This window comes from Oncorhynchus masou, chromosome 22 (genome assembly GCF_036934945.1).
Source record: "Oncorhynchus masou masou isolate Uvic2021 chromosome 22, UVic_Omas_1.1, whole genome shotgun sequence".
In the NCBI taxonomy this organism is placed as follows: domain Eukaryota; kingdom Metazoa; phylum Chordata; class Actinopteri; order Salmoniformes; family Salmonidae; genus Oncorhynchus; species Oncorhynchus masou.
In genome coordinates this window covers 32,369,788-32,387,690 of record NC_088233.1, presented here as the reverse complement: position 1 = coordinate 32,387,690, position 17,903 = coordinate 32,369,788, and the positions used below count along the sequence as shown (strand labels likewise).

General features: G+C 40.6%; 1 protein-coding gene across 1 annotated transcript in view; it reads right to left on the bottom strand.

Annotated features, from left to right (window-relative positions):
• Window positions 1–6,481, bottom strand: part of roraa (RAR-related orphan receptor A, paralog a) — a 292,895-nt gene extending 286,414 nt beyond the window's left edge. The window contains exon 1 of the mRNA XM_064929949.1: window positions 6,204–6,481. Within this exon, the coding sequence (XP_064786021.1) occupies window positions 6,204–6,357 (154 nt within the window). The 5' untranslated portion in view covers window positions 6,358–6,481. The remainder of the gene's footprint in view (window positions 1–6,203) is intronic.
• Between the last annotated feature and the right edge of the window lie 11,422 nt (window positions 6,482–17,903).

Sequence of the window (17,903 nt, the reverse complement as noted above, 5' to 3'; positions counted from 1 at the left end):
TCCCCCCTCATCTTACCGACCGGTTTTCTGCCGACCGGTTTTCACAATGCATGGAAAAGCCAGGGAGATGTATATTATCCATGTCCTTGTTCAGCCATGACTCCAACAGAGCACGTCCAGTTTGTTCTCTCGTGACTGTACGTTCGCCAACAGAATGGAGGGTAGAGGAGCTTTATTGCATGCTAACGTAGCCTAGTCAGGATGCCAGCTCGTCTGCCTCTTTTACGTCGTCACTTCCTCTTTCGAGTCCCGGGGATCAGGGCCAAAGTAAGCAGAGCATCCAGAACTAACAGGAACCTGAAAAGCTTCTACCCCCAAGCCATAAGACTGCTAAACAAGACTGCTAAAAAGATAATCAAATGGCTACCCACTGCTGCTACTGTCTATTATCTATCTTGTTGCTTAGTCACTTTAACCCTACCTACTGTATATGCTACCTCAATTACATCGTACCTCTGCACATTGACTCGGTACTGGTACTCCCTGTATATATGCAAAATTAAAGGAGAGCCGCACACTCTAGGAAATCAGATGCAATAATTAATAGCATTATAATAACATAATATCCATCGTTTCGACAGACAAGCTGTCTCCATAAGGGTATAATGACAAACACTGGGGGGTGACTAGTTTATATAGATTCAAAGGACACACACAGGTGTCTGTAATCATGGCTGGGTGTGGCCTCATATCATTGGTTAATTCTCAGATATAAAAAATAACATACAAAAAAACATGTTGCTTTGACACTACATAAACTAGTCACCCTGCAGTGTTTGTCATTATACCCTGATGAAGACAGCTTGTCTGTCTAAACGTTGGATATTAGGTTATTCAATTATTGAATCTGAGCTCCTAGTGTGTGGTTCTATTCCGCTAGCCAGCACCTCTCCTAAACAGGTGTGTGTTTATTTTGCCTCTAGACACCCTGTATATAGCCATGTTATTTTTACTCATCATTTTATTTGTTATTCACTGTGTATTTATGCCATGTGTACTATTCATATTTTTGTATAAATGTGTCTGAATTGTTGAAAGAGGACCCGTAAGTAAGCTTTTCACTATTAGTCTACACCTGTTGTTTACGAAGCATGTGACAAATGAAATATGATTCTATTTTTTGGGGAAATACTGTGCATATAGAGACACTTCACATTCAAATGTGCGTCATCCATACATTTAGAATTTTTGTTTTCACTTATGTCTTTAAAGTCTGACTAACACTTTCCATATTTAAACAACTTTGGGTGTCAGCATTTACCTCAGTACATTGGTTAAATGGACATGTCTTGAACTGTGAACTTTGTATAGGCTAATCCTGACCCTTACCCTGTTTAACAACACAATGTAGCCCTCCAGCTGATACAAAACATGACATGTAGCCAACAACAAGACAGCTTGGGACACCTCACACTCCTCGAAGTATTAACAACAGGGAGAGACAGAGCCCATTATTACGTCAAGGGCTGTCTGCCAAAAAGAAAGACACACACGAGTTGCTCTCCAGGATGTGCATTGACTGTCTGCATGGCGGCTACCTGCTGCTTGGCCCTCCTCAGCGGGCAGAGAACTGTAATCCCTGCTATTTGAGAATGTCATAGCGTCACGAACGCTGCTGTCCAATGGAGTAGTGTGAGGACCGTGCCAGCTCCAGGCTCACAGGATTTGTGAAGAACCTTGTTTAGAGGCCTCCGCTTCCCTTTGCCTCATCCGTCTTCTGTCAGCACAGAGTAAACACATGCCAACCACTCCAGCCCACAGCGCTGCCTCCGTCTGCACAAATAGAACCAATCGGCAGGCTGTGTTGGTGAAGTCCTCTTAAGTGTCTAGAAAGGACAGGCCACACCATGGAGAGTTTAGTTTGGACTAGCAATATCCGGCCAAAGAAAACTACACAATTAATGGCACCTATGTTAAAAGTGCTGTATATAACTTCAGCCTGCATGACAGACAGGGAACAGCTAACAAAGTTTGAGATAAGTGGTAAGGCAACCTGCACAATCGCCTACTCTCTTGTGTGATATGGTATGTTGAGGTCTGTGCAATACGTATGAGTATTTTTTAATTTCACCTTTATTTAACCAGGTAGGCCTGTTGAGAACAAGTTCTCATCTACAACTGCGACCTGGCCAAGATAAACGCCAAGCAGTGCAAAAAAACAACAACACAGAGTTACACATAAACAAACATAGAGTATCACTGTCCTACTGAACAATACACCTGCTAGAGTGAGCCTGTTTGCCCTTCACCAAATGACAGCTTTCATAATGTTGCAGTAAGGTAAAAACATGAAGGAAAAGTAATTAATCTGCCATGCCAACTGATAAATTATATGGGAAGTCCTGCACTGATGGCAGGTCAGCAGTCTTACCACTATCTTTCCATGGTGGGAAAATGATGTTAAAACAGCACAGCACACTCTGAATATTAAAATCAAGCCTCAGATACAAGCCTGCACTACAGTAATCCCAGTGTCAATAACGCACTACTCTACTCTTAACTGTTCATTCAAGGCAGTCTCCATAGTGTGATTATGTACAGCATATACAAACAGATACACAACAGCATAGTTGAGGCTCGTTTAGGGTTAAAAAGGGCAGGATTGAGGCCCTTCAGAGCTTCAGCTTTCCTGTGTAATTCTGAGGCTTCATCCCAACCTACACAGAGGCCGTCAACTTACATAACAAGCCATTAATATTGATTGTTTCCAAATTTGCTCCCCACAAACTGAGGGATCCTGCAATATGAAAATAACACCCTTTCTTCTTTCCACTAATGATATCCACAGACCTCCAAGGCCCGTTCTCTGACCCACTCAAGTCTTCCAGCACAGCTTCTGCTGAAGTAAGCCTTTTCTACTTAAAGGGTATTAGTGCTCAGGGTTAAAACAGTATGTGCATTCTCAGAAATTCCAATACACTGGGTGTGAAATCGGTAAGTGTTCCTCAGTAAGCATCTGCAGTATTTCAGATGTTGTTTTTTGAGTATATCCTAAAATGCAGTGTCTAAACACAGCACTGTAATCCTGGAAAAGCTTTACATTTTTATTGTTTCACATTGTTGAGTAATCTCATACTGGATTGTGCCACCAACACATAGCAATTATAAATATTTTGAATAATTTCATGCACTGTGGGGAAAATACATTTATCATACTGTATCAAGGTTCAATAAAAAAAATCTGTTTCAGTTTCTACAAAAGCAAAGTTTAAAGGGTTGCACACATCGCACTGAATGTGGATCTCCCGTTCATAAAATCTGTTTGCACATGGTTTGCAAGTACTCTCGGCAGGCAAACTCTACTGGTGTGTTCAAGCGCTTAAAGAGCGACTGACCCTAAAAAGCAACTTCTCATTTTTTTAAATTACTTATGTGGCATAAATATGAGTCAAATACATGTATTCTAGTCAAAATTGACTACAAAGTGTAAATAGGATAGTTTTGTTCATCAAGTCAATCTCGTCCAAAACTGATCTTTGCGAGACGATGGGAAAAAAGGGTATGTCATGGAATGAAGGGTACCGTAACAGTTTTACTTGGGTTGGGTTTATTTAAATCCTACCCACATGCCCACAGCTAGCTGCACCCAAGTAATCATCAATTCGGAGCGCAGCTGCACATGACCCGATCGTAATGCTCATGGTCAATTTGGTTTGACATTCGATATCCCTATGGGGGTCGACACTAGGGACCGTCAGTGAATTACACAATGTACAAGGGACAATATCACCAGCCGGCTGAAGCTAATTGGCGAAAGCTAGCCTAGGCGACTTCAAGACACAATAACTTGTTAGACTGTTTTAAGTTATCTAGAAGGGTGAGTGACTGTAACTGTGTACCGTTTTGGCAGATTGCATGTACAAACACTTGCCACGTGCGAACACACACACAATAGACACCCATATTAAACCACCCCCCAAGACAACTCTCGTTTGGCTTCAGATATAGTCGCTACATTTCTTAATGACCAAGCCAAAAAAACGAGGCCAAATCAAAAAGTTCAGCCTCCCTGGAAAGCTGATAATCAAAGAAATTGCACAAGTTTTGATAACAAACATATATTACTTAATGATTTCATCATATTTGTTACAATTATCTCAAAATAAACAGCTGGAGAAGAAGAACATAGTAACATCATTAATTGTAGGTTACAAGTAGGCCTGTTATTAAAAACTTGAAAAAGTGCTATAGGAGAACTTTTGCCAGCATGCTATACATATTCAAATGAACTAAATGCCTTCTGGAAGAGGTTTGTCCCACTGAACATTAAAACTTTTCCCCCCACCCATTCAAAATTCCATAACAAAGCAGACACTTTAATCCTATGCATATATTGGTGGGGGTGAATATGGGTCAGCAGGTTAAAAGTGTCTAGGAGCCTGACTTCATAAAACAGCCGTCAGATGAACCTAACAAGGCTCGGACCGAAATGCCTTCCTAACTACCTGCCTTTGAGATGCCTTCCTAACTACCTGCCTTTGAGATGCCTTCCTAACTACCTGCCTTTGAGATGCCTTCCTAACTACCTGCCTTTGAGATGCCTTCCTAACTACCTGCCTTTGAGATGCCTTCCTAACTACCTGCCTTTGAGATGCCTTCCTAACTACCTGCCTTTGAGATGCCTTCCTATGTACCTGCCTTTGAGATGCCTTCCTAACTACCTGCCTTTGAGATGCCTTCCTAACTACCTGCCTTTGAGATGCCTTCCTAAATACCTTCCTTTGAGATGCCTTCCTAACTACCTGCCTTTGAAATGCCTTCCTAACTACCTGCCTTTGAGATGCCTTCCTAACTACCTGCCTTTGAGATGCCTTCCTAACTACCTGCCTTTGAGATGCCTTCCTAACTACCTGCCTTTGAGATGCCTTCCTAACTACCTGCCTTTGAGATGCCTTCCTAACTACCTGCCTTTGAAATACCTTCCTAACTATCTGCCTTTGCCTGTTATTATTACATAACTGAGCACTGGCTGGGATCTACTAAATGTAAACAATCTCGTGTTCATGACAAAACATCGTACTCTTCTGCAGCTGGAATACTAAGTGATAAAAAAACATTACACTTGTCTTGAACTGTGGAGTCAATAACGCATCTACAAAGTGAAATATATGTAATGATTTTCGCTATCTCTCTTTGCGCGCCTCTGTTTATTGCTACCTGTTACATAACCAGCTTACATTCCACATTCACCATATTAGACTCTAAATATATCGCTTCTGCCGAGGAAATGTGCTAATGCAAACCACAGCGCGATGAATACATTTACATGTAAAATATGTCATTTAGTGTCATAGTAGTATATGAACAAACTGTACTTTGGAGTATTATAGTCTGGAAATATTTCCATTGAACTTGGATGAGTTGAATGGAAGCAGTCTAGAGGGGGTGTGGCTAAACAATGTCTGTAGACTGTACAACACGCACCGTACTCAATCTCACATATTCTTAAGAAATGTATACGGGACCAACACAATCATAGACTTGATTTGATAAATGACCACAACGTCTATCATGTCAATCATCAGGCAGTTGTCATCTCCTCATGTCCACTACAATGTATCAGAGCTAGCGCGCGCTCGCAAGGGAAGGAAAATCAAATTCCTGCTGCTGATTTGTCAAAATCACACAAACACACAAAATGACAGGCTATCTTTTCTGTAAATTAATTGGAAATAAATACGACCCTAAAATACATGTCCCTTTAAAAGTTGAAGGGGCTGGTGTTCGATAGCTTACAGTTTCCCAAAGTTCAATAATATTTAGTAACCTACCATTGTGTAGTATAGCCTAATAAACGTGTAAAAAGATAATATTGCGTAGTTGGTGTTCTTGTATTTTAAGGAAATTTTAGGTCCTAATCGACCTGTGTAATTGACTATCCTAACTATAATTGTTCTATTTATAGAGTAATTTGTCTCACAATAACACATACGACAATGGTTGGATCTCTGTCAGTTGTGCTTGAACACAAGGGCAAAACAGAAGCAACTCGCTCATCATAATACATTTGGCTACTTTACAAATGCAGCGCAATAAGAATGAATCTGTTCCAGGTGGTTTTCACACTATTCAGGTAACGTTGTAGACCATTTTTGAGACCTCTATAATTCAAGTTCCCCATGCAAAGAATTCATTTTGAAGTTTGAGGCATCAATTCGGTAATCAGTCAATATTTCTCGTGATGAGACATGTCAGCCGCTTACCTCTGTTGGTACTTGAACAGGTCTGCCTTCGAACAGGGGCTGGATGGTCCGCTTTTCGGAGCGTCTCTAGGTTTACCGGGGTTTCCCTGGCCGGTGTAGCCGGCTCAGAGGCGCTGTTGCCCGGGTCGCTTGCTGGATCTGGAGGGGACTCCATGTTGAATTTCAGATTTACTGTTAAACTATTGCTAGTATTTCACGAAAAGTCTCTATGATTTGTGAGCCGCGAGAGTCCGTCTAGCTATCTATTTTAGAGTAGAAGTAGAACTACGAAATGAAAAAATGCGAGTGTATCTAGAGGTGGGTGTGAAGATTTGATTGTCCATCGGCAGCGCTAGAGAGAGCTTCAGTCATGCAACTGAAAAGGGAAAGGTTGTCAATAGCCGATTAATAGATGTGCAGTAGTGCCTGCGAGTTTATTTCATGGGAATGGCAGTTTGTTGCAGCCAGCTAAGGCTTGTATCGAGTTTATCATCCCAATATTAATTTCACATGATAAACTCTGATTGTAGGCTATAGTCTCTCATCAGTGTGTTCAAAATCATTAATAGCCACTTCGAGAAATATGTCTCCTGTTCAGTGTTTAAAAGCCTGTCAATCTGTGTAAAAGAATGCTTACAACTTCAACATCCCATAACATTATAGCCTATTTTTAATTTACTGACAATTTTACAAAATAAATATTGAGAATTAATATGCCTAGGCTTATGCAACGACAATCAACTCTAGAGAGAAAATGAAGAGAACACGTCCATGCCTGCACAGTCGATGATATTCAGCTCTTTTTTTTGCTCTCATCATCACCACCACCAGCACCCCCATCATCATCATCTATATTTTAAGGTTTACAGTGTAAAAGCTCAGAGACTCGTGCATAATTGGTAGCACTAGAATTATTTATGCAGCTTTCAAGAAATTCCTCCAAATGTATAGAGCTGAGATAGGCCACCAAAAAGTGATTATATGAACATAAGTCTCTATGTCAATGTGATGATCATGAGGAGGATGGGGATGATGACATTGAGGAGATGCTGATGAGGATGCTGCTAATGACAATGCTGCTGCTGATTAATAAAAAATATATATAAAAAATGTTGGGGCTCAGAACATATGGCTGTATTTCTCTCAGTATATTAAGCTTGTCTGAAACTGACCCTCAAGCCGCTGATCAAAGCTGCTGGAGCCTGTCTTGCTTTCTTTTTTTCATTTCTCTCCAAATTGTCTCGCTAAAGATCATATGCATCATATGCAGGCAAAATACACGAAAATGCATGCGTATATTTGAGAACAGGTATGTCTGCGCTTACGTGGTAGTAGGCTACACCGGGCATCGCATTACATTCCCGCTTGGGCTTGCGTGCCGACATTGCTTGTGGTGTAATTACAAACACTTGAGCACTTTCCGCTACCCATTTCGTAAGCCTACTCTTGCCGCGTTCAGAACAACTGGGAACGCGGAAATATCAGACTTCAGTGTATTCACGACAACTGGGAACTGCTGAAAATAAGATCTCAGACTGGGAAAAAAACGTTTTGAAAGTCGGAAACTCAGCATAGGAGTGTATTCATGTATGCAAAGGGAAGCCACGCTTCCACCAAAAAAGTATATTTCCTCTCTCTGTGTTTCATAATTTTCCTTCAACTCACAAGAAGCTGAATGTATCTCACCAGAGAAAGCTTAAAAGCTAGCGAAACAGCTTCCCTCTGTATGTGTAGCCCATCTGTCTGGTCAAAAAGAGTATGATATTGTTGCCTCCCTTCGCATTGAATGCAAGGGAAGCCAGAGAGCATTTGGTCTTCCTTGATTAAAAAAAAATACAATAATAGCAATCAACCTTCAGCTAAACTGAGTGAGCTCAACTGTAAATGGTCCTGGCACACCCCCAAAAAAAGTTAAAATAGAAGCCAGTTTGGATTTGGCTTCACACCAATCACACAGATAGAACAATGAGCTTGCCACTCACATCACATCAAAATACAATTGTAATTGACAGACAAAAACTTGAATTGTTGCATCTCGCTGTGTTGTTGTCCTCCGGTGGTTAGCTAGCTAAAATTGTCCCTTTCCTAAATTAGCCATGGGTGGAGATAGGGATTTGGACTTGTGGTTTTACTAAATTCTCCGTACTGGCCAATGATTATAATGGCGATTCTGATCCAACCATTAATTCATACATTGTGCTTCAGGCCTGAGAGGATGGAAGTTCAATATGTAGCTAGACGGAGAAGGCTAATGTTAACTAGCTGGCTAATCCTTGCCCATGAAAGGAAGTTAGAATAGCGAGCAAACATTTTAGCCAGTTAGCCTAGGACAACAAAAACTAAAAGTGTGTACTGTATGACAGAGTCATAGACCGTTTCGTCAACAAGAAAGAGAGGAGGGTGGCATTGGCATTTCTCTACAAGTAGGGTGAGTTAGCATGTTTTTCCTACTAATGCACACACGCACTTTCTCTCTCTCTCTCACACACACACACACACACACACACACACACACACACACACACACACACACAGAGAGAAATCAGTACCATTGACAGCCACGTTATATTTAGCTTCTGTCAATTGGATTAAATCATTTTTTCAATGTTTTAGTTGTCACTGTATTAGACTAAGCATAGGAGATTGGACAATGTTGAAATGTTGAAGTTGAAATGGTGCTGGAATAATGGAGGCAGCTCCTGTTTCTTTGTGACTTGCGGTCACTCTCTGCTGTTGTAAATCAAAGTCGTTCAGTAGTTTGAAAATGTCAGAAACATTAACTTGATTGACCATGCTGTGGGTCATGTGACTGTTTGTTACATGCAATATGCTTTGTGGACTCCACCAGACAGATGTTGCACTCTAGTTTTGTGATAAAACAAAGGCGTGGTTAAATTTAAATTTATTCTGCCACTATGTCTTTTTAGTCTCAACCTATATACACTATATATATGTAACGGATGTGAAATGGCTAGCTTAGTTAGCGGTGGTGCGCGCTAAATAGCGTTTCAATCGGTGACGTCACTTGCTCTGAGACCTTGAAGTAGTAGTTCCCCTTGCTCTGCAAGGGCAGCGGCTTTTGTGGAGCGATGGGTAACGATGCTTCGTGGGTGACTGTTGTTGATGTATGCAGAGGGTCCCTGGTTCGCGCCCGGGTATGGGCGAGGGGACGGTCCAAAGTTATACTATTACATTGGTGCCGTGACCCGGATCACTGGTTGCTGCGGAAAAGGAGGAGGTCAAAAGGGGGGTGAGTGTAACGGATGTGAAACGGCTAGCTTAGTTAGCGGTGGTGCGCGCTAAATAGCGTTTCAATCGCTGACGTCACTTGCTCTGAGACCTTGAAGTATTAGTTCCCCTTGTTCTGCAAGGGCAGCGGCTTTTGTGGAGCAATGGGTTACGATGCTTCGTGGGTGACTGTTGTTGATGTGTGCAGAGGGTCCCTGTTTCACGCCCGGGTATGGGCGAGGGGATGGTCTAAAGTTATACTGTTACATATACAAAGTATGTGAACACCACTTCAAATTAGTGGATTTGGCTATTTCAGCCACACCCATTGCTAACAGGAGTAAAAATCGAGCACACAGCCATGCAATCTCCATGGACAAACATTGGCCGTAGAATGGCCTTACTAAAGAGCTAAGTGACTTTTAATGTGGGCACCGTCATAGGATGCCACCTTTCCAACAAGTCAGTTCATCACATTTCTGCCCTGCTAGAGCTGCCCTGGTCAGGTGCTGTTATTGTGGAGTGGAAACATCTAGGAGCAACAATGGCTCAGCCGCAAAGTGTTAGGCCACGCAAGATCACAGATAGGGACCGCCGAGTGCTGAAGAGCGTAAAGTGTTAAAATCGTCAGTCCTTGGTTGCAACACTCACTACCAAGTTCCAAACGGCCTCTGGAAGCAACGTCAACAAAATAACTGTTCATCGGGAGCTTCATGAAACGGGTTTCAATGGCAGAGCAGCCGCACACAAGCCCAAGACAGAAGAATCTGGGTTTGGTGCATGCCAGGAGAGCACTACCTGCCCCAATGTATAGTGCCAACTCTAAAGTTTGGAGAAGGAATAATGGTCTGGGGCTGTTTTTCATGGTTTGGGCTAGGCACCCTAGTTCCAGTGAAGCTAATGCTTAACACTACAGCATACAATAACATTCTAGATGATTCTGTGTTTCCAACTTTGTGGCAACAGTTTGTGGAAGGCCCTTTCCTGTTTCAAAATGACAATACCCCTGTGCATAAAGCGAGGTCCATACAGAAATGGTTTGTTGAGATTGATGTGGAAGAACTTGACTGGCTTGAACAGATCTCTGACCTCAATCCCATCGTACACCTTTGGGATGAATTGGAATGCCGACTGCAAGCCAGGCCTAATCGCCCAAACTCACCAATACTCTTGTGGCTGAATGGAGGCATGTCCCCGCAGCAATGTTCCATCATTTAGTGGAAAGCCTTCTCAGAAGAGTGGATGGAGGCAGTTATAGCAGCAAAGGGGGCGACCAACTCCATATTAATGCCCATGATTTTCAAATTAAATGTTTGACAAGCATTTGTCCACATACTTTTCGTCATGTGGTGTATCACAGTGGCAAACAATCCAATTATGGCTCTTTTTCCTGGTTTGGCTTCCCCAGCGATTTTACCCACACACTGCTACTGAAACTCAGGCATCTTTCTAGAGTTCAGATTTTCCAAACTGAAGATCACTGACGTCATGAATTTACACCTTTTTGTTGTTGTTGTACCCAGTTGTCTTGAAAGCACCATCAGGCTAGGCAACGCATCAACCAATGGCGAACTCATGCTGGGTTCATAGCCCCAATAAGTTGCTCCAAAGATACTGGATGAATGAAGATTGTTCACTCAGGCCATTTACCATTGGAATTCTTTTGTCAGTTCCTGCCTTTTTTCTCAATTTCCGCCTGAATGACGTGCCCAAAGTAAACTGCCCGTTGCTCAGGCCCTAAAGCCAGGATATGCATATAATTTGTTCCATTGTAAGGAGAAACACTTTAAAGTTTGTAGAAATGTTAAAGTAATGTAGGAGAATATAACACAATAGATATGGTAGGAGAAAATCCAAAGAAAAACCAAACTTTTTTGTTTTGTTTGAGAGAGACCTTCCTCTTACAATGGGAAGTATAAGGACATAGCTCCCTGGATACAATTCCTATGGCTTCCACGGGGTATCAGCAGTCTATGTTCAACGTTTCAGGCTTGTAACTTCAAAAACGAATAAGAAATATCAGGTTTAGTACAGGGACACAGTCTTAGAAATTTGTGTTTGCGCGCCATGAAGACAGGACACACCTGCTAAAATCGGTTTTCTATTGAACATACTTCTTTCCGTAAGAAATATTATAGTTTGATTACATTTTAGGGTATCTGAGGAGTAAAGAGAAAAGTATTTTGACTTGTTGATACACATTTTCGGATTCTTTTCTCTGCATGTTGAATGAGTGGATTACTCAAATCAATGGTGCTAACTAAACAGACTTTTTAGGATATAAAGAAGGATTTATCTAACAAAATGTCACTAATTGTTTAATATCCATAATTTTTACGATTATTTATTTGAATTGCGTGCCCTCCAGTTTCACCTGAATTTGTACTGCTAGCGGCACGCCTAGCCCTAAATTATCTAACCCTTTAGTTTATCTGTGCCAAATTAGAAAAAAAGTTACCAATGTTTGAGTTTTTATGTAAGAATAACAGTAGGTTTCACAGCTTCGCTGTCAACACCTAATAATAATATTAATAGTAATAATGATAATTGTCCTGTTGTTCGTACAGAAAAACAGCTGCAAAGCTCCATAGCAGAGATTGGTATATCTGTCCGTAGGACCACTTTAAGCGTACACTCCACAGAGCTGGGCTTTACCGAAGAGTGTCCAGAAAAAAGCCATTGCTTAAAGAAAAAATAATAATAATAACATGTTTGGTGTTCGCCAAAAGGCATGTGGGAGACTCCCCAAACATATTGAAGATGTCAGATGAAACAAAAATGTAGCTTTTTGGTAATCAAGGAAAATGCTATGTCTGGCCCAAATCCAACACCTCTCATCACCCCCATCATGCTGTGGGGATGTTTTTCATCGGCAGGGACTGGGAAACTGGTCAAAATTTTTGAAATTATGGATGGTGCTAAATACAGGGAAATCCTTGAGGGAAACTATTTCAGTCTTCCAGAGATTTGAGACTGGGGTGGAGGTTCACCTTCCAGCAGGACAATGACCCTAAGCATACTGCTAAAGCAACACTTGAGTGGTTTAAGGGGAAACATTTAAATGTCTTGGAATGGCCTAGTCAAAGCCCAGACCTCAATCCAATTGAGAATCTGTGGTATGACTTAAAGATTGCTGTACACAAGCTTATACCGGCATACCCCAAGAGACTTGCAGCTGTAATTGCTGAGAAAGGTGGCTCTACAAAGTATTGATTTTTGGGGGGGTGAATAGTTATGCACGCTCATGTTTTCCATTTTTTGTCTTATTTCTTGTTTATTTCACAATAAAAACTATTTAGCATCTTCAAAATGGTAGGCATGTTGTCTAAATCAAATGATACAAAAATTAATTTAATAAAAATCAATTTTAATTCCAGGTTGTAAGGCAACAAAATAGGAAAAATGGGAGGGAGGTGAATACTTTCGCAAGCCACTGTATTTAGCACTACCTAGCTTGGTTGCTAGCTTGTTAGCATCCATGAGGGTGAGGCTATTGTGGTAGACGAGTGCCATTTGTATTGTTTAAATGGCCAATATGGGAGAGCCACCACCTTATTAGTGCTATCCAGGAAACTTGTGACATCCCTACCCTAAACCCTGACTATAACCCATACCCTTACCATAACCATAACCCTTACCTAACTCAAACCTTAAACATTTTAAATTTCAACTTCAATTGGGTGATGTCATAGTTGGGACATCCCAAGGATTCCATTTAGACTTTTCCCGAAACTAGAGACCATAACCTCTACAGGATCAATTCCCCTTCCCCCCTGCGGGACGGTTGAGCTAACGTAGGCTAATGTGATTAGCATGAGGTTGTAAGTAACAGGAACATTTCCCAGGACATAGACATATCTGATATGGGTAGAATGCTTACATTTTTGTTATTCTAACTGCAGTAGCTATTACAGTGAAAGAATACCATGCTATTGTTTGAGGAGAGTCCACAGTTATGAACTTGAAAATGTATCAATAAACCAATTAGGCACATTTGGGCAGACTTGAAACAACATTTTGAACAGAAATGCAATGGTTCATTGGATCGTCTAAAACATTGCACATACACTGCTGCCATCCAGTGGCCAAAATTGTGCCTAATCTGGAGTAATGCATTGTGACCTTTCTCTTGCATTTCAAAGAGGCAAGAGATCTAATGTGTTATATTCTCCTACATTCATGTAACATTTCCACAAACTTCTAAGTGTTTCTTTTCAAATGCTATCAAGAATATGCATGTCCTTGCTTCAAGTCCTCAGCTACAGGCAGTTAGATATGGGTATGTCATTTTAAGCGTAAATTGAAAAAAAGGGTCTGATCCTTAAGAGGAAGTAACTTGGTTAACAAAGAATGGCACCGATTGACCTATATGTTGCACTGTTATAAGCAGTCTCAATTAATAAGCCCCCATGTCCACTGTCCTGTTTGCCCTAGGGACTTGAAACTTTGTATGTACAGTATGTATACTTTGTATGTAAACTTTTTAGGGTCGTCACAGACATTACCATGATGAACCATATCAAGTTTGGCATTTATATCTAAATGAAATAAGGAAACTATTAACAATAAACTTTGACTATGTAACCCTAATAAAAAATATTTTCATGGACCAAAAGTCAAATTCACTGCAAATTGGGTCTTTGGACTCATCACAATAGTCCCTCGAGAGTTTGAGAAAATAAGATTGATGCATTCAAAGATGGCCACCAGTAGATGCACATAAGCTAATTTGCTAAGATTTGCTAAAAAAAATCTTCTAAAATGGCTGAATGTCAATTTAAACCGTTGTAAATCCACTTCACAGTCACCTATCAACTTGAAACGTGTCTTTTTCTTGTAAATTAGCAGATGCTCGTATCCAGAGTGACTTCTTGTTAAGCGGAGCGACACAGGGGAACCCAAGAGCAGACTCAGATGAGGAAACAGGGATGAATGAATCAAAATATTTATTGTACAGAGATATGGAGTGCAGATCTAGGGAAGCGCGGATGAGTTGCAGAAAAACCAGATGTGGAGACTGAGGTTGGAGTTAGCTGAGTAGAACAGGGTAAACAGGTCCTGAGGGGAATCCAAGGTAGTGGTGGTGAGTAAAATCCAGAGCAAGGTAGTTGGGTGGTAAGATGTGGAACAGCGGACAGGAGCCAGAGAGAGCGGTAACTGCAATGAGAGGATAAATGGTGTCAGGCAGGGAAACAGGCACAGCAGAGTAACAGGATCTTGAATAATCATAAATGGCTAGAGTATTTGTAGTGGTCTTGATTATGGAATGAGTTGCAGCTGGTAGGGATCTGCTCTGACTCCCGCACACCTGTTGCCAACCACACAGAGAGGGAGAGAGAGAGTGTGTACAGGGGGCGTACCAGAGGGCGTAGCAGGAGAAGATGTGACACTTATAGGAGCAATTAGGGTTAAGTACCTTGGCTCAGGGATTTGAACCAGCAAGCTTTCGATTACTGGCCCAACACTCTTAATCGCTAGGCCACATGCCACCCTAGAAAGCAGATTGTAATACATCCGCAATAAATCAGATTGACTCCAGATTGATCAAGTAGACTTGTCTCATTGCAAATTAATATTTGATTTAAATTATGCAGACGAACAAGTGAAATATCACGATTAGTACTGTATATCTGTATAATCACATATTGTTGTCATATTATGTGGTCTGAATATAGTGAAACCACATACTGGTTGAATCAACATTGTTTCCACGTCATTTCAATGAAATTACATTGAACCAATGTAGAATAGACGTTGAATTGACGTCTGTGCCCGGTGGACTGCTGCTTGCACAGTCAGCATATTATAGCTGTAAAAGTGTATTGAAATATTTTGGAATGCTAATGTGGAGTGTACCAACTGAGATTTAAATAATTTACACAAACAGATTGACAAAACAAAGACCCAGAATTCAAAGATGACTGCAATATACTAACACTGAAAATATTTCACAAATCTTAACATAAACCATTAGTCAAATTGACCACAGAATTGGTATATAAACTCAATGCATTAAGTAATGACTTTAAGAATGATTAACTGCTGCATTTAAAGATAACCAACCTGCAGCACTAGACTAAACTTCACTTGCGTCCCCCTTGTGGTATTGAGAGATAAATATGGTAATGCTTTCACTGATTGTACATAAAGGTAGATATAGTAGTTCCTACATGATAGATTGCTTTCTTTGTTATCCACCTGATCTTGTGTCATTTCTGTCATCCTGTGAACTCTGTTCATTGCTGCTCGCAGTACCAGTCAAAAACACACGTACTCATTCCAGGGTTTTTCTTTATTTTTACTATTTTCTACTTTGTATAATAATAGTGAAGACATAAAAATGTTGAAATAACGTACATGAAAACATGTAGTAACCAAAGAAGTGTCAAACTAATCAAAATATATTTGAGATTCTTCAATGTAGCCACCCTTTGCCTTGATGACAGCTTTGTACATTATTGGCATTATCTCAACCAGCTTAACCTGGAATTCTTTTCCACATATGCTGAGCACTTGTTGGCTGATTTGTTTGACACTTTTTTGGCTACTACATGATTCCATATGTGTTATTTCCTAGTTTGATGTTGATATGATGATAATGGGCTCCCGAGTGGCGCAGCGGTCTAAGGCACTGCATCTCAGTGCAAGAGGTGTCACTATAGTCCCTGGTTTGAATCCAGACTGTATCTCATCCGGCTGTGATTGTGAGTCTCATAGGGCGGCGTGCAATTGGACCAGCATTGCCCGGGTTTGGCCGGGGTAGGCCGTCATTGTAAGTAAGTATTTGTTCTTAACTGACTTGCCTAGTTAAATAAAAATAAAAAATAACTTGATCAAGTTCAGGTATAAATCCAAATTTGCCATTACGATGCAGGTAAATCATATGTCCTTACGTTTCTGTCACATCACAGGCTCTTGGGATGACTATTAAACTAGAAATTAGATTGGTGTCACAGTGCCATGATTTGATTGATTTTTAAATCTACCTATACCTATCTGTCTTGTTCAGCTGTTCTCTCTTCTCACAAGGCTTCCAGACTGTGTTTACCCTGATGATGGCCCACAGCCAAATGAAATATGAGATCAAACTTCAAACCATAGCCAGACTTCAAGGCATTTCTTTCTTACCCTCTTACGCTGCTACCTCATTTTCACAATAAGGAATCAAGTTTGACATGCAGAGTAACATGTATTTGATATTGTTTATTTCAGGGGGGAAACATTTGCCCATTGTGAATTGCATTGAGATGACAAGGGTTGTTATTCCAGTTTGTAGATTTGCACTCAAATAGTCAGCAAATCAAGATGGGATATCTCTAGGCTTTCTCATAACCAACACACTATAGGCATAACAACCATGCAACAAATCTATAGTACCCCACAGTAGAGGTGTCATAATACCCATAAAACCTAGCAGTCAAACAAAGAAATGGTTCTAATTGTTATTTCACCATTAATTTTTCCCAGGGGGGATTTTAGAAACTCTTAAAATAAGGTCTGTGTTCCGTGTAGGCTTACCCTGGCATGACGTTTATGATAACCATGTAAATCTCTCTCAGACAAGGTGACTTGTATCAATATATTCGGCTCGATTTACTCTCAGATTCAAAAATACTTATCAGCTTCAAAGAAGACATCATGCAGAACTGCAAATCCCTGCAAGTTCCTGCACGTCATCTCTAACTGACATCTTTGCTAACAGGTATTGTGTCAGTTTAAAACTTGCACAAGACAGTTCACAGAATTGTCAATTCAAAAAAATGTAGCCAAGCACTACATTTAGCTAACATTAGATAGTTAATTGAGAGATTCTTACCTTTGCCTCGATTCTACAGTCTCGTCCAGATCATCATGGCATTTGTGATAATGATAGCCACATTAGCAACTAATTAATATGTATTTTTGGGGGGGGGTAATAACAGGCGAATATATTGATAAAAGCCACCTTGTCCTAGAGCGGTTTACACTGTTATCAAAATGTCACGCCAGAGTAAGCCTACACGAAACACAGCCCGTATTTAAGTGTTTCTAAAATCCCCCATGGGAAAAATGAATGGTGGAAAAAAGATTAGAATCATTTCCCTGTTTGACCACTAGGTTTTATGGGTGTTAGGACTCATACTGTGGTACTCTATAACAACCATCGTACACTATATTGTGGTGCAGTGGTGTTCAACAAAGTCTATGATAGGAGATAGCATTGTGTGTTGTTAATTTAGAAAAGAGAGAGTATGTTTTTGTTTCATATTTGTCTGCTCTGATGTACTGTGGATTTTGTTTCATATTGTAATAAACAAAGACAAAGCACTTGTAACGGTTTTCTGTAGGCGAAGGAGAGTCGGACCAAAATGCAGATTGTAGATTGCGATCCATGTTTAATCAAAAAACGTAACACGAATCTAAATACAAATACTACAAAAACAAGAACGTAATGAACGCAACGAAAACCGAAACAGCCTATACTTATGTAAACTAACACAGCAACAGGAACAA